Source organism: Podarcis bocagei, assembly GCF_964188305.1.
Source record: "Podarcis bocagei genome assembly, chromosome: 1".
In the NCBI taxonomy this organism is placed as follows: Eukaryota; Metazoa; Chordata; class Lepidosauria; order Squamata; family Lacertidae; genus Podarcis; species Podarcis bocagei.
In genome coordinates this window covers 108,715,188-108,740,065 of record NC_138125.1, presented here as the reverse complement: position 1 = coordinate 108,740,065, position 24,878 = coordinate 108,715,188, and the positions used below count along the sequence as shown (strand labels likewise).

Here is a 24,878-nt window from a genome sequence, read left to right as displayed (position 1 = left end):
GAAAAAACTTTTAAGGAATTAACGACTTTAACACCCAATGAGGGCCAAATTAAAGCTTCAGTTATACATACCAAAATGTAACAGCTTAACAGTATTTTGGGGCGGGGCAGATTTAATAGCAAATCTCTCTGCACTTCAGTACAATCCAACTCAGTAACCTAATGTATGCTTATGCCTTCAGAAAAAGAAAAACTCCAGGTGAATTAAGAATAGGCACAGCAAGGAATTAGCCACTGACAGTTTATGGAAAGCAGAGATACTCGCAGGGAGAGAAGAGCAGGAATTCTCCTAAATTAGTTGTGTCTCACACAGATTGAGTGAAGTATTGATTCTGGACTGAAGCCCGCAGCAGCCTCCTGATCACAACACCTGTGCAAATATTGTACAGCATGAATGCTCCTGCGCCTCTGTATACGTTTCATACCTCCAGTGGATAATTGGGAGGTGGGAAGGAATGAGACTAAAAAGGCAGGAGATGGGCAAACTTGAGAGGCCCTTCATTTTCAGCGGGTGAGAAACAGAACTCATTTAAGCGGCAAAACGCACATCACTGAAGATGTTGCTCTCTTTTATAATCTCCCCCAATCAAATGCAATCAGTTCAAATTTGATGTGGGAATTCACTCTAAGCACTTGGTATTTTCCAGGCTCGCTGCTGAAATGCGCGTCCTCCTTTTCCTATGTGTTTGGAGCCTGAAACCTTGGCCACGGCACATCCTTTTCACTAGGTTTATTATGAATTCATTTATCTATCTCTGTGGAGAGGGCAACTATCCCTCTAAAAGCGCATGCAAGGATGTGGGGTGGAGGTGCATTAATGCTTTTGAGCATAAGGAAGGTAGCAGCTCTGAGGTTTTGGGTGGAATAATGTGTCTCCAAAAACATCACCTACACAACCATTTTTTTTTGGGGGGGGGTGCAGTTATGTGCTCAAGATGCATTGATTCTAAACATTTCATAATGTTCCGGCCGCCAACCACACAGCATTCACATGACGAAGCAAAACAAATGCATTCTGACAGCAAACGTTAAGAAACAAAAACCATAATCTGAAAAAGCCCAGGCGCCAAACGTAAATTTGGGACTATAAAAGAATATGAGAATGATTCTTATTTTTAATGCGTTAAAAACTTATAAACAGCTTAGCTGATTTGCTGTCAATGAAAATATATAGCTTCCCCCCTCCCTCTCTTTTCAGAACATTTATCAGCACTTGGCAACTCTGGACTAACCTGACATGCAAGATGATCAAAATGGATTATGTAATCTTTTCCATTTATTCCTATTGATTTTAGTCATGATAAAATTCATCAGTGTGGGCTGGGGACATGGTGCCTGAAGAGCTTTGGGTGGAATGAAACAAAATAAATAAATAAGTCCGTCCTGGTAACAATTTGTGGGCTGTTGCCATTTTCTGATCTCACAGTGTGGGGAGGAGAGAGAAAAAAGAGGAAAAAAGCCCTCCATGGTAGCAATGAAAATATATTCTACTGTATTCCAAAATGGACATCTACTGTTAATACCTCATGACAAGCTTCTTTGGATGTTAACTCCTAATTTGCCCAACCAGATACACAGAGTTAGGGCCAGTAATTTATATTGTCCCTTAAAACTGGAGGTTTAAGAAGAATCTGTTTTAAACTTTTAACCACCGGTGGGGTGGGGGGGAGGCGCAAGAGAAGGGAGGGTATAGTTCAAGACTAATCAACTTTATTTCCGTAACTGCCGGTAACATCAAAATGCCAGCGAGTGGACCATTTTAATCAGTTTTATTGATTCATGTGTTCAGTTCTTATTCAGTTAAAAACAAGGCACATTAAATACATCCTCTTATTGCTCTATAAATGCATGCAGCTCATTCTGTATATCAAAAGTAATAAATAATGACAATAAAACACAGAGACAGTTATAAAAATGACAACCCAGCCTCAAACACAGTATTTAACAGTCCAATCCTGAACAATAACCCGTCACAATACATAAAAGTGCCAGATGGAAAAACATGCGGCAAAGTATATATGTATATGTATGCATATAGGTGCGTGTGCATACACACACACCAAACTACAGGGCTGCTTTGCTGTTAATTGTTTTGGCTTTCTTTTTGGAACACTGTGGCATTATACAGAATTATTATCTGGGAAAAGTAAAAACCCTGCACGTGCTTTCTATTTCCCGCACGTGACCATCTTCCAAACTTACAATAACAAAAATCCAGAATATCGTGCCAATCAAGTAATTCTCTGCCTATCATTTGACTGAATCAATCAAGTATGATGCGCAGAACTTTTCGCTTCCTGTACAAAGCAGTGGCGCCCATGTGACAAAGCGAAGGACATTCAGAGAGATCCAACCCAAAATGGGGGAACGTGCATACTATAAAACTACGGAAGAAAGGAAAAGAACCTCCACTACAAGTGCATGCTCATGGTGTGGACGTGTTGGTAGCAAATGGTGAGGAGAGTAATGCCTAGGCTAAAGAGCTACGGGAGAAAGGAATGGAACCACACCAAGGAGTCCCACCAACGTCTCTAGGGAAGGGCCATTCATGAACATAGTGGTGAGCATGAAGGTCACCCCATCATAATCAAGGTTCTGGGGAAGTTTTCACAAGTGTTGTGCTGTATGTACAGACCTTGGGGGGAAGCACATGACATCAGATGCAAATCTACATGGTGCTGCCTGCTCCATGCTCCTGTGTTGTTGAAAACAGGAGCTCATGATGCCCCGATAGGGCTAAAGTTATTGGCATAACTAGACATTGCTGGAAATCCTGTGTTGCCTTCTGTTAATGTGCATATAAAGGTTTATATGCATTTTGAAAACACTTTGTGCTGAGGCTTTCATTCTGATAGGTCTAAAGTAACATGGCTTGGATACCCATTGCTCTTCAGTGCTAAAAGCCCTACTGCTAAGCTAATGGTTAGAGAAAGAGAGAGAGAGAACATGATAGCAGATGTTCTTTTGTCTGAAGGTATGAAATTTTAAAATGCTACTTTGATTATATACAAATATTGGCACACACGCCCTTTTAGGGGTGCAAATAGAGGAAATACAGTATTTTTCCGTGTAGAAGACTATATTTTTTCCTAAATTTCTGAAGTTTAAAATAAGGCGTCATCTTATACACGGAGAGTGTATAGTGCATTTTCTTAATTTTGAATCCAAAAAAATAAGGGGCGTTTTATACACGGGGGCGTCTTATACACGGAAAAATACGGTAGTTGTTTCCCCACATTCTGCAATATGTGGGAAAGCAAGTTTCCAATTAATGGTTGGGGCTGATTTTTCATGTCCCCCAAACTAGATGCACATACACATATATAAGGGGATGAAAACAGATATGAAAAAACCAGCCCAATGTGTGTTGGTGGTGTGGAGGGGAAGCAGCCGAGAGTACAAAATAACCCTTTGTGCTCAGAGACAGACGTCTCAAATGTCCAAATATACAAAAGGATTTAGTCACATGTTTCAAGTCTATCTGAAATGCTCAGGGTCTAAAAGCAAGACAAATCTGTTTCTTCTCCATTTCCTTCCTGCTACTGCCAACATAGAAAACAGTAAGTCTGAGGGACCTTGATCATAGCAAAAAGAAATGTCTGAATGGAATTTCACAGCAGGCCTCTGAGAACGTTGCCCTCAAATATCTTTTACTAGATTGTGGCTCTTCGCCTTCATCTTGAGAATGAAAAAAAAAATTATACATGCAAAAATGTGAATGGATCCTTCTAAAAGTTAGTTGCCGGGTTACTTTTAATACACTTGCAGCTATTCCTAGCAGTAAACGCCCTCTACACCTTCAAAAAGTGTTTTTGCCAGGGGAGAGGTTTGGGGATGGCATTGCAGGAATATTAAGATAGTTCCATGGTCCATTAGAAGGATCCTGCGGTATATGCACAGAAACCCTTCTTACATCTACATGCTATTAAGGGCCAATTCCTACGTTTTGTTCCCTGGGATGCCCTCTTTGCATCACTCAGGGGGTGAAACTAACAATAATAAATAATGATAATAAGAGTAATAATGATGATGAAAACAATCTCGACATGCCGTTAAAATAGTGCAGAACTTTCCCATGTCAATTCTTACAGGAGTATCCCTTAAATAAAAAAACTGGCATGAGGGTAAAAGCCCTTAGAGATGTCAAAATAAAGGCCCACCTGATGTCAACTTTTCTCTTTGCTGCATACTATTCCTTTATTTTGCAGACAGCAAAAAGAAAGCTTCCAAGTGACCTGAGTGACATTAGCCCACTTAATTGGAAGGCAAAAGATAAATGAAAACCCATGCTTCAAAAGCGTGCCCAAAATCATAGAGGCTACCTTAATAATAATTAAATGAAATCCAGCTCCATGTTTCTCTAGCAAAACATGCTGAGATGCTAGAATAGTTTCGGCTTGTGCTTTGTTTTGTGTATTCTCCATAAACGAACAATAAATTGAGATACTGGCATTAAAAACACGATAGAAACCTCACAAGAAACCCAACTACTGTATATGCACCACAAACTTTACCACTTGCTATAGAAGAAATAACAGGGATGAAACTTCCATCCATAATGTTGCGTTTTCCCATGGTGGCATAATAGGCACCATTTAAATAATGATCATAATAATCTTGTGTTGTGCTTCTAAAGTTATGCTTGTCTTAAAGTGATTTCAGAAATTCACCTGTAAATCACAGGTGAAGGACATAATTGAGTACGCCCCACTAGTTTCAATGAGACTTAAATATGTTGAACTCAATATGTCCTCCAACCCGGACACAATTATCATGGCAATTTTCAGGACATACATTTATATTTTGTGCAATATTCAATGGAAAATCCAGATGTGAGAACTCTTATTCTCCCCAACAACAAATCACTCCATTTTTTTAAAACGACATGCATGCTTTAATAGCTTTGCAATACCAGTAATAATAATAATACAATCATCCCCAAAGTTCTAGGCAACAAGATGAATATTTAGCACAACACACTTCTCCTAAAAGAAAAAAGCAATCCAGAAGTTTAATAAACAAGCCGACGTATAAGACACTAAAGGCATGCTGGCACCTTCCACTTCTGCCAAATCAAAGCAGCAAGACAGGAGAAGAGAGCCAGGGGCCACCTTACAAAGGCAGAAAAGGATTTTTTCTTGTTCCAGTTCAGGTGGCAGAATGAAACTGCACCTGGATCTCCTGCCATGGGCCCCAAGGGCAGCCAAGGTGTAGTGCAGATCCCCCAGGAGTTGCCCAGAAAAAGGCACTGGGGGCAGAGTTCCCTCACTCCAAATGCATGTCCACCACTGATTCTGCAGAAAGCAGAAACATATACCCAGTTAAGGAGGCCTAAAGTCAAAATGGTAGTAGAACTTTAAGGACTGCAATAGTAGACTGTTAAGTAAGCAGACTGCAACAGTGTTTTTTTCCGTACAGTTGCTCAATGCCAGACAGATCAAGCAGAGGAAGCGGGACACATCTGAAAGCACTGGAATGTTTTTCAGCAGCAACAGGAGATCCACCATTTTGCAGCCGAGGGTTCCCAAAACTCACAGACCGCCACCACTCCGATCTACTGAAATCCTATCGCGCTGGTGGATGTTCTCTTCTGCAGCTTTCATAAGTACAGCTAGGCGGCTTCCAGAGACAAATCCTTTCTGAATAGCAGTCATGAGCTAAAACACAAACAAACAATCATTCATTTAGAAATGCAGATTTTTTATATATATGATGTCTTAACACACAAGCAAACGTTAACACATTTAAAAAACTCTGTGGTGAAGCAGAGCCAGACTTCACTCTCAAAATCCAGAGTGGAAGACTGAGAAGCATCGCTCTTGTGTCACCGCCCTCCACACCTCAGAAGATGAGCACAGCATCTTCAATATTACCACTGCTGGGCATGCTCTCTTAATAGTGTTCTGATTCCATATTGTTGCTACTCAGGTGAGAAAGCCAACAGAACAATTGGAGAACTGCTCTTCCTGTCCTATTTGTTATGCTGGGCTTGCATCGCACAATTATCAACCTGACAGCAAATGCTACAAGCCACACTCTCGTTTTACTTCTCTGACTTTTTTTCCTTTAAGGCCAAAGCAGAGATGAATGAACAATGTGCAAGGCATTATTTGGCCAATTTTCCTTTTTCTGAGCAATCAGAAATTCTTCCAGGATATTCATCTCTCTCTCTGTGTATGTATATGTGCACACAGATATCTATATATAGCTCTATATATATCTCTACATATAGATATAGATATAGGTATATATATATATGAATATTTCTGACTTTTATGTTAGCTCATTGGATTGCCTAAGCAAGCGCAGTCAACTATTCATTGGAGCTCTTCTGGCTACTTGAGAAAAGCCATGATGTTTAAGCAGGTTTGAGCATCTGAAAGACTAGACTAACATGAATGGATGCAACAGCAACAGTAACATCACCCATGAGCATGGTACTTTCAAAGAACAGAAGGATATGTCCCTACCCTGGAGATTTAAAAATCTAGGAAACAGGTATTGAAGAAGAAAACAGAGGTAGGCCACTCATCATTCTATTCATTCAAAGAATGATCATGTGTATGTAATAAATGAAAAGACCTACTCCTTCGGAGGAGCAGAAGTTCTCTTTTTTACCCGCCTGCCTGTGATGACAAAGACTCTCCTCCTGCAAGAGAGGGGAGTGGTTGTGGGCAGGAGCCGGTCTCCGCCTCAAGCAGGGGGCATTTGCCCCCTGCCTCCCACTTACCTGGCTGGCGCCCACGCCCACGGCCAGGCACCCAACCAGGTGCCTTCAAGGGGGCGTGTACAGCAGCCTAAATTGCTGCGGCGCCAGCCTCCCGGCCTCACTTTTCGTCGTCCCGTCACGAGTCACCCACCCACCCTCCACTCCCTTAGAGCTCAGGGTCTCGGTTTTCTTCGGCCTTGCTATGGACCTTAGGTTGGTCACCCTGGTTGCCCGGGGGGCCTGGTAGGAATTTTTCCATTTGGCACTAGGCTTTTTGTTTTTTTCGCCTACCTCATAGCAATCGTCACAACTTTCGTGGTATTGGTGGGTAGGTTAGGCATTGGAATAATGTGTTGTGGTGTGTCGAAGGGCTAGGTGTGGCCATCGCCTACGCCTTCAATTTTTGAGTATTCCATTAAAGGAATCCGGCGGTCGTGTATTCTGTCCAATGCCTGCGTGGCGGGAGGCCATGGCATGACCCTCAGTGACATCAGGGGAAAGCTTATAGTTGGATTAGCATCAACAGGCTCCACCTACTGGTGAATAAACCCCCCTGTTTTAGACTCACCCCTCTCTGAGTGGGTGGAGTCAGCTGACGTAATCCAATGCCTAAGCCAATACCTTTTCACTTGCTGTAATCAATAAAGTTGTGGCCTTTTCTTGCCCATTACCCTTATATCACGTGTCCTTGTGTTTTCATTCCACTATGCGGGGATCGGGTCCTTGAACCACAATACATTATATCCACGTGGATCAATGCCAACTGAGGAATACATGCAGTGTGAAATCACCTGTCCCAAAGTTTTTGTATATGAAAAGCACCCCTTACCTACAAAGATAGCACACCAGGGAGGTGGCTAGACAAAAAGCCTTCTGCCTGACATAGAGGCAATGTCAAACAAGAGATCCCCTACTCTGTATTCTAAACTGGTATAGTCCTGAATGCAACCAGATCTTGTTTTTTACAGGCTCTGCTCTGGATGGCAGGAGAGAAACTGGTATTGAACAAGATGAATTAAACATTGCATTTTATATTTTATTAGTTTTATTGGCTTGTTTGGTATTATTACCTGGCCCAAGTACTTGGGATAAGATAGGCTGGAAATTTAAATGAAAAAATGCAAATCTGTGTTAAATGGTTTTAAGCATGCACCCCTAAATATCTGAAGTGTGCAAAGCACAATAAAGCTGGTCCCTTTAAAAAAAAACCACACAAATAACATACAACAGGATAAGCTATTTCATCTTAACATGATGGCACTGACAAAACAAGCCAAATTTTAAACAAATACAATCATGAAATCAAAGTGCTACCAATACAGAATAAGACTTTCAAAATCTAAAATTAAATCCTGTTAATTCTGAAGCCTGAGAATAAATGAGAAAGGGGAAACTGTAATGTTAGCTGGGAGTGGGGTGGGGAGTAGAATTTCTTTTTAAAAAAGAACGCCTTAATGTGATTTACATTACAGGCAAATTTTCTATTTTAAACCTCTGTATAAATAAATGTACTCACATAACTTATTCTACTATGTGTGGAAGGGGGGAGAATACACATATACACACACAAATATATATAATACGCTAGACTCAACCTGTGAAAATTTCCACATTTAGATTCAACAGTGCTCTTATCTGCAACCCATCTTGAGAGAGACAATTACCATTTTCCTTTGCCTTGATCTTGTTTGTTTAACTTGACACAGTGAAGAAAGGGCTGACATTGACCAAAATCCCCAGCATTAATTTATCTCATGTTCTGCATTCATCATTGCCACTGCACAGGAAGGACCTGGCAGTCATTTGAAAAACCTGACCAAGGAAGGCTCTACAAAAACAAACCTGGCTGGCAATGGAAAACAAATAAGCTGCTGCTTGTATGAAAGGAGTCAAATGGATGCCTAGACGCATTTCAGAAACCTCTTTGGAGCTTGTGTATTTTGCAGCATTGGAATTAAAGACACGTGTGTTCCTACGTTCCACCTTCTGCACCTACAAAACCACAGGCCAATTTTCTCCCCTCTGGTTTTATAGGATAAGGGAGCAATTCACAGGCCAATTGATATGCAAGCGGCAGAGTTCAAACATCAAGGAAAACACACAACGTGGCAATCAAGAACGCGCTTGAGGATCGTGTTAGCCAATTCCTCCTCCGCCTCCTGTGTGCTGACACTCTCCCCCACTTCCTGATACGTGGCAACGACGTCTAGAACTGCCCCGATGTCTAGAACTCAGCAAAACTCCGGTTACCGCTAGCTATGCTTGCTAGCAAGAATGAGAACAGACTTCAAAAACTGGGGTTCCAATTCTGCTTGCAGGCAGGCTATGGATACTCCTAACTACAACAGGGGAGGGAATCGGCCATGCAAAGGAAGGAGGGGGCCACGCACGCAAGCTTCTCCCTTCACACATCAAACCCCAAGGGCGGATCTGACTAAGGGAAAGGCTATACCGTGTGCTAAAGGATTCCTCAAGCAAAGAAACATGCAGCAAGATGAACGCTGGTTGAGAGATCGCAGTGATTTACTTGCTATTGTCTGGAGCAATACCCTACCCCCACCCCATCTCAAGCTGCCTCTCATACCTTGCTGTGAGTCTGGGTGGGTGCCCCCCCTAAAATAAATACATGGGGGGGATTGAAAGATGGAGTGCACAAATTTTAACAATGCAGATGTGCTTGGAAACTGAATGTGGCATGTATGTGATCCTGGAGTAATCCATGTGTCAAGCAGATGTCAAATTAATTACAGCCCAATAGCACAAATTTAGTATTTTTATCATAGGAAGGGGGTATATTGTTTTGCTTCTCCCCTCTTTTTGAATTTCAGTTTTTAAATAGGTTTAGTTATGAGATGGGAAGAGAATATGCAAGATATTCCATCCCTATCATATAGCTGGAACAAAAAAAGAATGATTTTTTTAAAAAAGGAAAATCCGTCTGTCCAACCATTGGCTACTATGTAGCAAACATCCTTCCAACCTGCATTTAAATGGTTTACAAAATCACAGATACAGCTAGCCTCGGAAAAGAGCAAAAAAATTCCTGAATTTATATTCAGCATTGGACCACTAAGAAGGAATCATGTCCTGGGCCGCTGGCCCTTATGTTGGACAATGTGAGCAACACTGTGCTGATTCACCAATAGACTAAGTGGCATCTAACATGTTGCCCATGCGCAAAATAAATAAACATCCTGTAAATTCATTAATTTAAATAATCAGGAGAAATATTAAATCAATATTTAATCAGTCTCCATACAAGTCAGTGTTATGAGCATGGAAAGGACAAACTCTGAGCATGAAAATTTGCCTGCTTAAATTTAAGCCAAGTCTACTAGAATTGGTTAAGTCAGAAAGTAGGCTGGAGATCAATTTTTTAAAAGGGAGAAACTGCAGGGGTGAGTAGGAAGAAACCTAAGGAGTCAACACAACTAAGTTTGAAACAAAGGATTTAATGTTTTGCCCAACCGAGGAACAGCAATCCCATTACCAATTTGCTGACAAAAATCTAAGATGAAAAGGTAAATATTAAATGATTTTCAGAGACCTTGATTTCAAGGCCTACCTGCCTGCACTATGTGACAGCCAGATCATTGGCTAAAATTGCATTCTGGGTGTCTTCCACCTCCCTGCACTGCTTCTCTGTCACTCACCATGGTAATCAAGCAGTGGCAGCAGTGGATTATGAGGCCAGCCTCAGAGGATGAGGGCAGCTAGTACAGTCGTACCTCGGATCCCGAACGCCTCGGTACTCGTCCATTTTGGCTCCTGAATGCCACACCCCCGGAAGCGAATGTTCCGGTTTGTGAACGTTCTTTGGAACCTGGATGTCCAATGGGGCTTCCGCAGCTTCTGATTGGCTGGAGTTTTGGAAGCCGAACGGACTTCTGGAACGGATTCCGTTCAACTTCCAAGGTGCCACTGTGGTGGTGCCAAGTGGCCTGGGGATCTGGATCTCAGGGGCAGGGCCCACAAGGATGGCAGACAAAGAAGCCAACGGAGCTGGGGGGCTGCTACATCTTGTTTTGGTTACCCCCTCCCTCTAGCTCGCTTGGGCTGCCTGCCCACCCCTTCTTGTCATGCTATACTTTGCATATGTTATAAAATATATGCATAAAAACAATCACACATATTTAGAAGGAACCAACTCACCTGCAAAAACTCATTGAGTTCAACCTGCCCATTCTTGTTCAGATCCACTTCATTCAAAATCTCATGGAGTGCTCTTTCATTAATTTGAAGGTTGATGCTCTATAAAAAGTTTATGAAAGGGGAAAAAACCCACAATCCTGGATTAACAAAACACTATTAATAGCACGTCAGGGAATTTTGATAGTATTTTTTAAGGTAAGTAAAATGTTACCTCCAACACACGCTGCACATCCACTATGGTAATAAAGCCTTTGCCATCTTTATCAAACATGTGGAATCTCTTTTTATATCTGCAAAAAATTCAGGAAACAGCTATATAATGCCAAAGAGCAAAAGCAGTTTTATAAAGAAGCCCAACCTATGGGATGTTCTCCTCCTTCCTTGCAAAATCTCCACCATCAGACAGTGCCGCGGTTATTGTCACCAATGCTACTCAACTTTCCTCATTTTAATGCCATAACATACCACCTCCTACAATACCAAGTACTGCCAGGATTCAGTCATCTTGGGGGAGGAGGTGCAGCTCAATAGTAGAGCACATACTTTTGAACACCAACACACTGGCATCTCCAGTTGAATAATCTTGGTAGCAGAAGTGGGGGAAAGGTCTGCCTAAAGCAAGGATCAGAAACATTTGTGGCTCGCCAGATCTTGATAGACTACGAGTCCTATCATCCCTGACTGCTGGCTGGGGCTGATGGGTGTTGAGAACCCAACAATATCTGGAGGGCCATAGAGATTCCTCATCCCTGGCCTAAAAGCTCAGGAGAACCACTGCAAGTCAGCGTAGAGAGAGAGTGTTAATGGACCAGATGGATTAATCATCTGAATACACAAGGCAGTGTCATACACAGACCCAACAGGTGTTGAGCCAAGACAGAGATATAATTATGCCCGATGCTCTTAGCCAATCAGGGAATGTCAAACAGTCACTAAAAGCAACCTAATGACATCCGTCTGTCTCGAGAGACAACGGAGTACTCTGGGGGTGAGATCAAGCTGAAGTGACCTCCCCTAGGCGCAAGTCTAGGCAGTGTATATGGAGGTCCTGGGCTGCCTCCCTCTCAGCCTCACTGATGTGATCCAAAGGAAAGCAGAGCAATATGTTTGGCACCAGGAGTTGCCAGGAGGAGGTGCATATGATGCCATCCAAACATCTTAGGGACTCCACTCCTGATTTATGTCTTCCTTCTCCCAAAGATATCCCACAAGGCAGTGGTGGTTCAGGACCAGAGTTTTCCTTCTCCTAGATGGGAAACCTTCCCAGGTTGCCAAGCCCCATCTGCCCACCATTTCCCTCCACAGCTCATGCAGAAACTGCCTTCTTGACCGCTGGACCCACTATTGGTCTCATCCACTTAATCTGCCAGAGTCTGTCTTCGCCTGGAGAAGGAAAGGCCAGTCAAAGCCATTTCCAAGAGTGTGGGCACTGGCACACGCTTACAGCTTCTAGGAGCCACAGGTGAGAGCTGAGTACAGGGTGGGGACCAAAGGTGGACAAAGTACCCCAGAAGGAACACAATGTATCCCCCACCAGAGGTCCTACCCGTCCCCTAACTCCCCATACACCCCTCAATCCAGCCTCAAATGGGGCAAATAAACACAAAGAAAGATCATGTACAATGGCAGCAAAATTAAATAAAAGGATCTGCCATCTCAGCCCAGCTTGCGCAGCTGGGGGTTTTGTTCTTAACACTTGCCACCTACCCACCACAGTTCTATCCAGACCCCAGAGAATAGCAACTACTACCTTGCACAATGTATTTACCTCTCAATATCTGCTGGGGACAAAGTGATTTCGCTGCGATCCGTCAGTTGCTCTGATCGTGCCTTGTAGCCCATTTCGTAGTACAAAAACTTCTTCGCCTCTGCAAGCTGCTCCTATACAGAGAGAGAGAGCAGCACACAGTGTCTCAACTCTAGGGTAACAGCAAATATTTACATTCCGAATTCCTTCTTTGCTGTAATGTTTTACTGGCTCCTTTCACTTAATTATAATTGCTGGTCCTTAGAGGAATATCAGCAGTTGATGACCAAAAAGTGCTTAAAGGTGAACAAGGTAATTAAGATTAGGCAGCATTTCATGCTTCAGCTAGATCACTGGTTTGGTTGTACAAGTGTTGATTATCAAGCGATAATTACTCCGGGAGACGTGCAATGTAAAGATTTTAAAGGCTCTAACGTGCCCTCAATCCACACATGCAACTAGCAGCGATGTCAGCAAGGCTTGTGCTTGCAGACAGAAAGGGACAAGAGATGGCCTTTAAATTTAATGCTGGTATCTTATAGCTACAATAAATACACTAAATGGCGAGACACAGGCTTTAATGCATCCAATTTTTGAGGGCTTCTGGCATTTGCTGTGATTACTCTCTTCAGGCAGCAGGACAACGAGGCAGCCCCTAGTTGGGAATCTTCAAATCCCCTCTTCCATTCCAAAACTTCATTTTGCACTGTTTTCTGCTCCTTGCTGTTCTGCTCCTGTATTCAATGTGCCTGACCATGTCCAGTGTTTTCCAGGCTCTGCTCCTTTGAGGAAGCAGGGACTTACAGATGAAACCAGCTATCGTGCTTTGACAAAATATTGTTTTCCCTAGCAAGTAAGTTAGCTTCAAAAGGCCTGAAAACAAGATACTGGAACTCCTTGAGCACATGAAGTACAGCTACTGGGGGCGGAAGGAAGGGAGAAAGCATGTTTATGAAAGACATTCTTTTTTCCAGTGCAAACTACATGTACCACAGGAAGGCCATGTGGGCAGGAATTGGCCTGCCCTCAGTAACAGGTCTAAGTTCTTACGGCAAGAGTTGCAGTACTCACCATGTGGATTGGATCATGTTGTTTATCTCCTCTCTCTCCACCATGGCTTTTGGGGGAAAGGGAACTCTGGGAAGAAGGTGAGTACCTCCAAATATTACAGCAGGGAGGGTGAGCAGTCCCCAAAGGGAGGCTATTTTAGCACCATCGCTTGAGTAAACGCAGCATGTGGTGTGGGCCCAACCAGAATGGGGGGGTGCCCATGCGTGTCTGTGCATATGTGTGTGTGTATACACACACACCCCTCCAAGGAGTTAAAGGAAGTACAGTGGTACCTCGGGTTAAGTATACTTAATTCATTCCGTAGGTCCATTCTTAACCTGAAACTGTTCTTAACCTGAAGCACCACTTTAGCTAATGGGGCCTCCTGCTGCCGCTGCGTGATTTCTGTTCTCATCCTGAAGCAAAGTTCTTAACCCGAGGTAATATTTCTGGGTTAGCGGAGTCTGTAACCTGAAGCGTATGTAACCTGAAGCGTATGTAACCCGAGGTACCACTGTGCACATGTCTGTTCCACCGTTTATCTCACAACAATCCCGCAAGGTGGGTCTAGCTGAGAGAAAGCAACAGGCATGAAGTCACCCAGCGAGCACCTTGGCTTAGTGGGGTTTTGAACCTCCACAGGCCAACAACTCTGACAACCCTGACAAAAACAAAATCCAAAGCAACTATGGCTCATTCGCCAATGCCCATGAGTTTCTTGGGGAAGGATCTTGCAATCCTTTTGCTGCGAACCTAGAGGCCCGCCCTTGTACCTTTTTCTTCTGTTCGCTCCATTTGAGCTTCTTCCCCATTATCTCAATTATCCTTGGCAAGGCTTCGTCGGCAGCCTGCACGTTCAGGAAGGCCAGGCGTGTGCGGCGAGCAATCACATCCACCGCAGTGCAGGCATACTCTTGGATTGCATACTCAATCTACAATATTTGAGACACACAGAGAGAGAGAGAGAGAGAGAGAGCGCTCAAAGATCTGTTTCAGTTCGATAGCCTGGCTCTGGACAGAGAGATTACAATACTAAAAAGAAAAGGGAAAGAGGTAATGTAATGTAATGTTCTGTAATGTAATGTATACAGACTGTGATTCAAGATGGAGTTACCCACCATCACCCTGATTCGAAAGCATACATTCTAGGCTACTGAGATGAACTTTTGTTACACTACAATGGTCCGCTGTCCTTTTGTTTTCTCGGATTAAAAAGAGGTGCATTTGGTATCGCATTTGAGCAAAACACATTTCACCCAGAAATTCAGAGGTTATACTTCACGTTCTCTTGGGCAGGGAAGGAGAGATTCATCCATAGGTATAAATATTCTTCAGAGAACTGCAATCCCTTCCTAACCTTAGTAGATCTTCCACCATCAGCACTTTACTCTTTGCACACTGCTACATGCCCTGAGCCTGTTCCTCCTAATATTCCCAGGATCCTTAAATGATTGCCAGCGTTTTGACTGGCCACTGCAGCCGTGCCTTTGACAGCAGCTTGATGTGCAGACACACGAGCAGGCAACGCATGCTTATCTCACTGCAGTGTAAAACCTGTCCTGCTTTATATCCTTTCTAGCTTATATGCGTACACAGAATTCCACCTGCTGTTTGCTTCTCCCTAAAGCATACCACCCTCTTCAGTTCCTACCGGCAGCCCTGTTCTGCTTCCCGCCCCCCTATGGGGAATGGGCAGGACAATTTGACTTACCTGGATAACAGCAAGCATTTATAACACCTTAGAATGTTAAAAGCACTTTGCCTATAATAACAACAACCCTGTAAGGTAGATCAGTATTTATCACGCTGATATCGCAGATGGAGACTGAGAGATATTGGCTTGCCTAATGGCAGACCCAAGATTTAAACTGGGGAGGATAGAATGAGGCAGGGGAAACTTCACTGTGTATAGCGCTACCTCTGTTAGTTGATGTCACCAGGCAGTAGGCAGAATAAGCATCTTCAAGGGAGCAGAGCATTTAAACACAACTAGGGTGGGGAGGAGAAGGAAAGAAGCAACACGACAACAAAGGGTCTCACTGTCATACCTCAGACTCAATGTAAGGAAACTCGGAAACCAGGCGATTTCCAACAATAGGCCACCTCTTCCCGGTCACCTGGGCCAACTTTGCCACTTCAAAGGCCTTGTCCCCAAATGTATTTGAGAGATGTTGAGCCACCTACGGGATTAAGATCAGGTTAAAAAAAGAACTGTTTCATCATTCGGCACTTCCTGGAATACAGCTCCATCTAGACAGAGCTGCCCTTGACAGTTTTCTTGTGGCCTGTTAACTAATGGGCCAAAGGCGTCATCTGATGAGGGCTGGGTGGGAGGAAACGGCTCGTGCTGGGAACGCTTAGGCTAGCACTAACACAGCTATGCATGTATCAATGGAACAGTGACTAATGACGCTTCAAGGTTTCTGCTACTGTCGTCACATTTGAAGAATAGCTTCACTTGGGACCAAGAAGCCAAGAGGCTTCTTCGACTGTCACAGTTAGGAGACAGGATGCATGTGCGTGCGCACACTGATCAAAATTGGGATTGTGTAAATTGGGCTTACAGAGCATAGAGCCCCTGAATAATAACAACAACAACAGACATGATAGTAGTAATAATAATGGGTTAGGGCTCAATTTAGCCCAGTTAAACAACATTTATAGTTGGTTTTTAATCATTTGATGCATGTGCTCTTTTAAAAAATCCTTAATCTAAACAAAGAACTTTGAATTAGGTAAGGGCCAAAATAAGAGGCATTTTGAGTGAGAGAAAGGAAGCCCCTTTCCCTTTCTTCCACTACCCCTTGCCCATCAATTCCCAACCTTTTGCCTCATTCTAGCTTCTCCCGCTGCATTCTCTCCTTCCTCTTCTCCTTCACTCCCAGCCTTCATTCCAGCCTCTTCCATCCTTCTTTGCTTCTTGTGTGGCCCCTCTGAACATTCGTAGGCTGGTTGTAGTGGCAACACCTGGATCAGTTAGTAGGGCAGGGCAATGGTCCCTACCAACACCAGTATCCAGAGGACGAGTGAGATGGAAGTCACACACTCCTCTGCTCACAGAAGATGCTTCCACCAGATATGGGGGAATTTCCTCCAACAGCCCCTCCGCAGTTAACCCAGCCCACACTGGGTCCTTGAGAAACCCTCGAGAAAGGTTGGGGGCTGGCTGCAGGAAGCTACAGAGGGCTGGGAAAGATCCTTTTTTCTAAACTGCTTTGAGCAGTTAGTACAATCAAGCTGCAAGTATTGTGAAATAAAAATAACATTCCCCTCTGCTCACAGTTCTCCGGATCCAAGGTGTCGTATTCTTTACAGCAAAGTTTTAAGATTTAAAAAGAAATCACACCACAAGCCTCACCTCACTCTCAAGTCCATAATCTTGAACCAGTCGAATATAAAGAGTCGGGCTCCAACCCTCTCCACCCTGTAAGAAGAGACCCACTGTCTTACAGGGACCCGCACGCAGGCCGTGAGCACGTACTGCAGCATCAATTGTATCCTCTGCCATCGAGCGATAGGTTGTCCATTTCCCACCTGGAAACATTAATGTAAAAGGGTACTGAAGGCACCCTGCACCCGCCACTTCCTATCTACCTCAATAATTTGTGGTTTGGGGTTTCTAAAGTACAAAGTCAGGCTGCAATCCAATACAAATCCCATGTAACGACCCTTAAAACTATTCTCCCTCGAAAAGTCCCATTGTTTCAGAACTGAGAACTGCAGTCTACGCATCTGACTAACTTCACTCGGTACCAAGTGCTAGACCATTAAAGTTAATGATCGGTTCACTAATAAAGAATTCAATGACTAAAAAAGCCTGTCAGTTTATTAAGGTCAGAGCAAAGGCTCTTTCATGTTGGCTTGGTGTTGCATTCAACTTAGTGCTAAGGAGATCATTTCATCGGCGCAAACATTTCCACTTGCACAGCAGAACAATCTCCCCTCTCCTCTCCCCATCTGCTGTTCTGGGGGTTCTCCTGACCATTCAGAGTAAATGGGGGGGGGGGAGTGTTGGGTGCAGGCAGAGGGAAAGCCCCAGTGCATAAGTCGGAATCTTTGCATTGGCTTCAGCTAGTGTAACCGCTGAGTTGAAAAGGCTCTATAATGGGGAGAATTGAGTGCCTGGGACCAGCGAATATGCCACACAGCTGTTTTGATTGCCTATTGCTTTATGAAGCACCTCTATTGCTTACTGTCTTGCTAGAAGAATGTTCCTGTGCCTTGACCCAGACCTGATTGTTGCTCACATCAGTAGCTGGCAGGAAAAGATGAGAGTGGGTCTCTGATACACCAGGGGTACGACTGGTACTGCTACAGAGGACTTGAGGTGTGCAGTGTGCATAGTCCTTTATATTTAAGTCACTTATAGGCCAGTGCCTGTTCCCTTCTAAAATGCGCTCACAGGGTCTTCCATCAAGCTAAGACAACTGAACTAACAAACCATAGTCTACAAATATTTTCTGTTACCAAGAGGTAATGGGAGGGTGCCATTTGAAACAAAACAAGAGTTGTGCTGGAAGAGGGTGGCTTAGCCCTTCCACTTATCGCTTCTTTCAAGTGCAGAACCCAGCCACCTCACCCATTTCATCCCCCTCCCCCCGCCCAAGCATCTCAGGTTGAAAGTGAAGGTCTGGTACCTGCTATAGTCACAAGGCCGCTGTCACTAACATGCACCACATGATTCCGAGATATGGACTGGGTGTCTTTAGAATTGGGGTCTGTTACTAGGGGACGAATCCCACTCCATGCTGCCAAGACATCTCCTCTCCTCACTGTGGTTGAAAAGGAAAAAAGAAACCCCATCAGAACAACAATTTTAAAAATAACAACAACAATAATTTTAAAAATATGCCATCAATGTAATCTTGGAGTAATAATATTGCCAGCTCCACAAATGTTAATGAGAGAAAGGTAAAGAAAGAAGAAAGAGGTACAACTGCATCTTTTGATTCAATAATGACTAATGTTCAAGCAGTGTATACTCATTTTTGAAAAGGGGGGGTGAAAACATAGTCTAATTTACCCAAAATGAAAGTTTGCATCAATGGAAATCACATAGAAATATTTCCTGGATGTCAAAATTTAACAACCACCAAGGTCTTAACATCATGAAACCTTTTGATCACAAAGGCATTATAAAAAGCTGCCCCCACAGCAGTTCAAAAGCATGCATTTTCTGCCATATGCTACAGTAGACAAGCAGCTAAGTACACATGCAGTTTATATTGACACACACCAAAGGGCATTAGAAAGTTAACTTTAGATCTCGGCACGACAACATGTAGCAGAATACATGTGTCTTATTACCTTCAAGCTCAATAGAATGTTGAGAACATCCATGATCATTTTTAAGATTCTGGTCCTCCTAGAAACATATATACAATGGCCATACTTGGACAGCATGGTAAGCCATGTTGCTGGTATTATCACTATTCACATCCTTGGATAGAGGGTGAATATCTGGAACCACAACTTGCTTATCTTCTTGGGAGCAGAATGATAACAAGCCTGCCTCTAACTTGCTTTCTGACATAGCAAGCAAAAAATACAGCAGTTAACACACCTACTCCAAGTAATCCAATTGCTCATTTTTTCACTCCAAATTGAACTATGCTAATGAAGAACAGATAATCTATATGCTTGGGCAAACCTCAAAGTTACTGTGTTTTTAGTACTGTGGCTTAAGTAGCCAAGTACAAAAACACAATATGCCTGGAACTATTCAGATAAACCACTTGCCACACGCATCATACAAACCGAGCTTGGCCAGCCATGCACAAAATGACTGTGTTGAGTGGCTTCAAAAGTTTCACCATATTTTTATCTGGTCAAACCTTGGGAAAGAACACTGTAGTCATTCACTGCATGCATTTTGTGGAAGGCAGATTTTCTGAGTGGCTCTGCATAGGTGAAAGAGGTCAAGGAAATTTAAAATTCATCGGTTTTCACACTTACGGCGCTCTGTTTGGATTTATTATTTCTTTTAGTACTCAGGTTACGCTGTTTCCTTTTGGACCACCTTAAAAGGGTCAGGAAAATGTCACTGCAGCCAAGCACCAAAACACTTTACTTATCCACTTGTCATCAAGATAGAATAGAGCCAAGGACCCTCCTCCATCAGTGGGTCTTATCAGATACTTCTCTTGAAAGCAACATGACACCTTACCTTCCCAATCCAACTCAGCAATGAGCTACTTTCTCCTTGAATTTTGCATTTTGCACATCACTTCCTTTAGACCGCATCATTGCATTTTTAAAAATATGTGCTAATACTTTTTTTTTAACCAGAGGAAGTCTGCAAGCTTGCAGCATGATCCCAACCCTTGAAACCATGTTTTGGACGATGGGGAAATGATATGTCTCAACGGACCCAGTGCCACTACAAAGCCACTCATCAGTTTCTTAAAGGGAAATTAATGTAACAAATAAAATGAAAATAAATATTCTGGCTGCTTCTACATTTACTACCTATACCGTATTTTTCGCCCTATAAGACGCACTTTTTCCCCTCCAAAAATGAAGGGGAAATGTGGGTGCGTCCTATGGGGCGAATGCAGGCTTTCGCTGAAGCCTGGAGAGCGAGAGCGGTAGGTGCGCACCGACCCCTCTCGCTCTCCAGGCTTCGCGGACCTCTCCTCAAGCAGCGGGAATGCTCCCGCTGCTTGGGGAGAGTTGCTGGCATCCCGAAGCCTGTGCGCGCTGATCTCAGCGCGTCCAGGCTTCGCGGATCTCTCCCCAAGCAGCGGGAACGTTCCCGCTGCTTGGGGAGAGTTGCCGGCATCCCGAAGCCTGCGCGCGCTGATCTCAGCGTGTCCAGGCTTCGCGGATCTCTCCCCAAGCAGCGGGAACGTTCCCGCTGCTTGGGGAGAGTTGCCGGCATCCCGAAGCCTGCGCGCGCTGATCTCAGCGCGTCCAGGCTTCGCGGATCTCTCCCCAAGCAGCGGGAACGCTCCCGCTGCTTGGGGAGAGGTTGCCGGCATCCCGAAGCCTGCGCGCGCTGATCTCAGCGCGTCCAGGCTTCGGGGATCTCTCCCCAAGCAGCGGGAACGCTCCCGCTGCTTGGGGAGAGTTGCCGGCATCCCGAAGCCTGCGCGCGCTGATCTCAGCGCGTCCAGGCTTCGCGGATCTCTCCCCAAGCAGCGGGAACGTTCCCGCTGCTTGGGGAGAGTTGCCGGCATCCCGAAGCCTGCGCGCGCTGATCTCAGCGCGACCAGGCTTCGCGGATCTCTCCCCAAGCAGCGGGAACGTTCCCGCTGCTTGGGGAGAGTTGCCGGCATCCCGAAGCCTGCGCGCGCTGATCTCAGCGCGTCCAGGCTTCGCGGATCTCTCCCCAAGCAGCGGGAACGTTCCCGCTGCTTGGGGAGAGTTGCCGGCATCCCGAAGCCTGCGCGCGCTGATCTCAGCGCGTCCAGGCTTCGCGGATCTCTCCCCAAGCAGCGGGAACGTTCCCGCTGCTTGGGGAGAGTTGCCGGCATCCCGAAGCCTGCGCGCGCTGATCTCAGCGCGTCCAGGCTTCGCGGATCTCTCCCCAAGCAGCGGGAACGTTCCCGCTGCTTGGGGAGAGTTGCCGGCATCCCGAAGCCTGCGCGCGCTGATCTCAGCGCGACCAGGCTTCGCGGATCTCTCCCCAAGCAGCGGGAACGCTCCCGCTGCTTGGGGAGAGTTGCCGGCATCCCGAAGCCTGCGCGCGCTGATCTCAGCGCGTCCAGGCTTCGGGGATCTCTCCCCAAGCAGCGGGAACGTTCCCGCTGCTTGGGGAGAGTTGCCGGCATCCCGAAGCCTGGCTTCGCGGATCTCTCCCCAAGCAGCGGGAACGTTCCCGCTGCTTGGGGAGAGTTGCCGGCATCCCGAAGCCTGCGCGCGCTGATCTCAGCGCGACCAGGCTTCGTGGATCTCTCCCCAAGCAGCGGGAACGCTCCCGCTGCTTGGGGAGAGTTGCCGTCATCCCGAAGCCTGCGCGCGCTGATCTCAGCGCGTCCAGGCTTCGCGGATCTCTCCCCAAGCAGCGGGAACGTTCCCGCTGCTTGGGGAGAGTTGCCGGCATCCCGAAGCCTGCGCGTGCTGATCTCAGCGCGTCCAGGCTTCGCGGATCTCTCCCCAAGCAGCGGGAACGTTCCCGCTGCTTGGGGAGAGTTGCCGGCGTCCCGAAGCCTGCGCGCGCTGATCTCAGCGCGACCAGGCTTCGCGGATCTCTCCCCAAGCAGCGGGAACGCTCCCGCTGCTTGGGGAGAGTTGCCGGCATCCCGAAGCCTGCGCGCGCTGATCTCAGCGCGTCCAGGCTTCGGGGATCTCTCCCCAAGCAGCGGGAACGTTCCCGCTGCTTGGGGAGAGTTGCCGGCATCCCGAAGCCTGGCTTTGCGGATCTCTCCCCAAGCAGCGGGAACGTTCCCGCTGCTTGGGGAGAGTTGCCGTCATCCCGAAGCCTGCGCGCGCTGATCTCAGCGCGTCCAGGCTTTGGGGATCTCTCCCCAAGCAGCGGGAACGTTCCCGCTGCTTGGGGAGAGTTGCCGGCATCCCGAAGCCTGCGCGCGCTGATCTCAGCGCGTCCAGGCTTTGCGGATCTCTCCCCAAGCAGCGGGAACGTTCCCGCTGCTTGGGGAGAGTTGCCGGCATCCCGAAGCCTGCGCGTGCTGATCTCAGCGCGTCCAGGCTTCGGGGATCTCTCCCCAAGCAGCGGGAACGTTCCCGCTGCTTGGGGAGAGTTGACGGCATCCCGAAGCCTGCGCGCGCTGATCTCAGCGCGTCCAGGCTTCGCGGATCTCTCCTCAAGCAGCGGGAGCCACCGCTGGGCTCCCACGGCTTGCAGAGAGCTGCCTGTTTGGGGGCTGGGGTCGGGGGAAGCTCGGGCTGCCCCAGCCCCGCGCCTGGGGGGGAAATAATTTTTTTCCCTTTATTTCCCCCCCAAAAAACTAGGTGCGTCTTATGGGACGGTGCGTCCTATAGGGCGAAAAATACGGTAGTTTGCTCTATCCTCCTAACAAGCATTTGACCAATATGCAGTTCAGGACCCCAGATCCTCAAAGACCGCCTCTCCCTTAAATGAACCACCCCAGACTCTGTGATAATTCACGTGCCCCCTTCCATGGAAGGTTCAGAGGCTAGAGACACAAGACTGGGCCTTTTCACTGGGGACTCCCCTCGTGTGTAAATATTACATGCCTGGTGCCATCTTTATCTATTTTTAGGTACCCAGAAAAGACTTTTCTCTTTATCCAGGCTTTTGGCCCTTAATTTGAAAAGCGGCATTATGGCCTCGTTTTAGTGAGATGGGATCTGTAAGCCATGCCTTTTATTTGTATGGATGTGTTTTTAGGTTTTTTTATTGGTTCTTTTTAACTGGTTTTAATGTAAGTCACTTTGAGTCACTCTGGGGGAAAGAGACTAATAAATAAAAATTCTTTGTCTGTTTATCAATACAGCTATAACCTCTACAGGATCATTAGATTGTGACCACTGGTGGCACTAGAACAGAAAGGGTAGAGGATAAAAACAGGTAAGCACTGTCAACAAATGTAAATTGAACTTTAACCAAAGTGGAGCAAATGTGAATATATATATATATATATATATATATAGGGGGGAGAGACACAAAGAATGACAACCTCTTATTGCCTTCTGTAGCTATGTCCAGTGAATAGACTATTGCCACAGAAGTTTTAAACTTGTAACAAAGTATTTTATGTGCACCATAGTTTACTATCATTGCATCTATTCTCTTTTTAGAGCTCACTTCCCTTCTTTTGTTTTATTTCCTGGAAACTCAACATTCACTGCTAGGGCCTCTAATTACAAAAGTATTTTTCTTAGCGCTTCTATTGAAAACAGGTTTGCAAGCCTACAGTAGACTGTAAAGTGGGACAGGAATCTGAACAGGAAGTATGTTCTATAAGACTACATAACCTGACATCACTGGTCCAAAACGAAAAACACAAAATGAAGCAGGACACAGCAAGTGTTGTTGTTGTTGTTGTTGTTGTTGTTGTTGTTGTTGTTGTTGTTGTTGTTGTTGTTTTTACTCTCAACATGCTTCAGGAAGGACTAAGGCATAACAACCCATCAACAGATTTGCTTCAGTGTTTTCCAACCTAGGATGGCAGTCAGGCGAGTGAGCCAGATTTAAAAGGGAAATCTCCCAATGGAAGCTGAGAAACGCAGATTTAATGAACAACTGTAGAGCCTCATACTTAATATCACAGAAAGTGTCATTTATTTTGACAATATAATTGAGGTAGTTTCAATATATAGTTTCTACACTATGGCCCAATGTCCCCCCACATAAGGTCTTTTTACAGCAGAGAGGAAGGCTGTAAAACGCTGTAGGACTTTTCATAAAATAATAAATCATATCAAAGCACAACCACCCAAGGGCCAGTTCACAGAATGACTGCTATGGAAATATAATATACAAGGTGAGTGGGGTGAGGGAACAGCTTTGCCACTGTAAGCATTCAACACTATATGTAGTTAATACAAAACTCTGCCCCCTTCACATACAAATATATACAGAGTTCACCTAACTGAGAAGAACCTTTCCCTTCCAAAAAGGGAAGGAAGAAATGCAGAAATTTGGCAAATTTTATGAAGGCTGCTTTTGCATATTGCTTCTTCCTATGCCTTATTCCTTCATCGGCCCATGTCCCTTAATCTGAAGGATACTGGTGCAATGGTTTGGAGGTCTGAACAAACCCAACGAACGCACAACAGAAATGTCACTAGAGCCAGGGGAGCAAAGTAACAATGGGTGTTAGACATAAGACAACTCAAATCCCTGCTCTATCATGAAACTGTGTGTCCTTGAGTCGGTCACTTTCCCAGTCTCAAGCTTAACATATGCCACAGGGCTGTTGTACAGATAAAATGGGTGTGAAATCTTAAACTGCCCTAATCTCCTTGGAAGAAAGTCAGGATAAAATTTATGTGCTTTACAATGAAAAAAAATGAAGTATGTGCAATTAACCCAATATTGAAAGACCATGATTGTGAAAAAAGGAACACTGTTGGGTCTCAAAAGAGGAAGAAAATATTTTAGGCAACTAAGCATGATGGTCTGCTGATCAGCAGTTATATTGCACTTGCCTCCAATCATATTAGCTTTAAATAATAATAATAATAAATTTTATTTCTATCCCACCCTCCCCAGCCAAAGCCGGGCTCAGAGCGGCTAACAACAGTAAAATGATAAAACATTCTAAAATCATTTCATTATAAAATTAATTCCAAT

At 45.0% G+C, this 24,878-nt stretch overlaps 1 protein-coding gene and 1 long non-coding RNA gene across 4 annotated transcripts in view; one reads left to right on the top strand and one right to left on the bottom strand.

Annotated features, from left to right (window-relative positions):
- The window catches only part of LOC308583749, an 8,706-nt gene extending 5,513 nt beyond the window's left edge, over positions 1–3,193 (top strand). The window contains exon 2 of the long non-coding RNA XR_014006403.1: positions 1–3,193. This exon is cut by the window's left edge and continues 4,773 nt beyond it. This is a non-coding gene — a long non-coding RNA (uncharacterized lncRNA).
- GPD2 (glycerol-3-phosphate dehydrogenase 2) overlaps positions 1,754–24,878 on the bottom strand; it is an 86,067-nt gene continuing 62,942 nt past the window's right edge. For all 3 annotated transcript variants that reach the window (XM_081187481.1, XM_081187482.1, XM_081187483.1), the window contains exons 10-17: positions 18,295–18,429; positions 17,016–17,191; positions 15,706–15,837; positions 14,431–14,589; positions 12,629–12,741; positions 11,072–11,150; positions 10,861–10,959; positions 1,754–5,656 (exon numbers count right to left, since the gene is read on the bottom strand). In XM_081187481.1, coding sequence (XP_081043607.1) covers positions 5,531–5,656; positions 10,861–10,959; positions 11,072–11,150; positions 12,629–12,741; positions 14,431–14,589; positions 15,706–15,837; positions 17,016–17,191; positions 18,295–18,429 — 1,019 coding nt within the window. In that variant the 3' untranslated portion in view covers positions 1,754–5,530. The remainder of the gene's footprint in view (positions 5,657–10,860; positions 10,960–11,071; positions 11,151–12,628; positions 12,742–14,430; positions 14,590–15,705; positions 15,838–17,015; positions 17,192–18,294; positions 18,430–24,878) is intronic.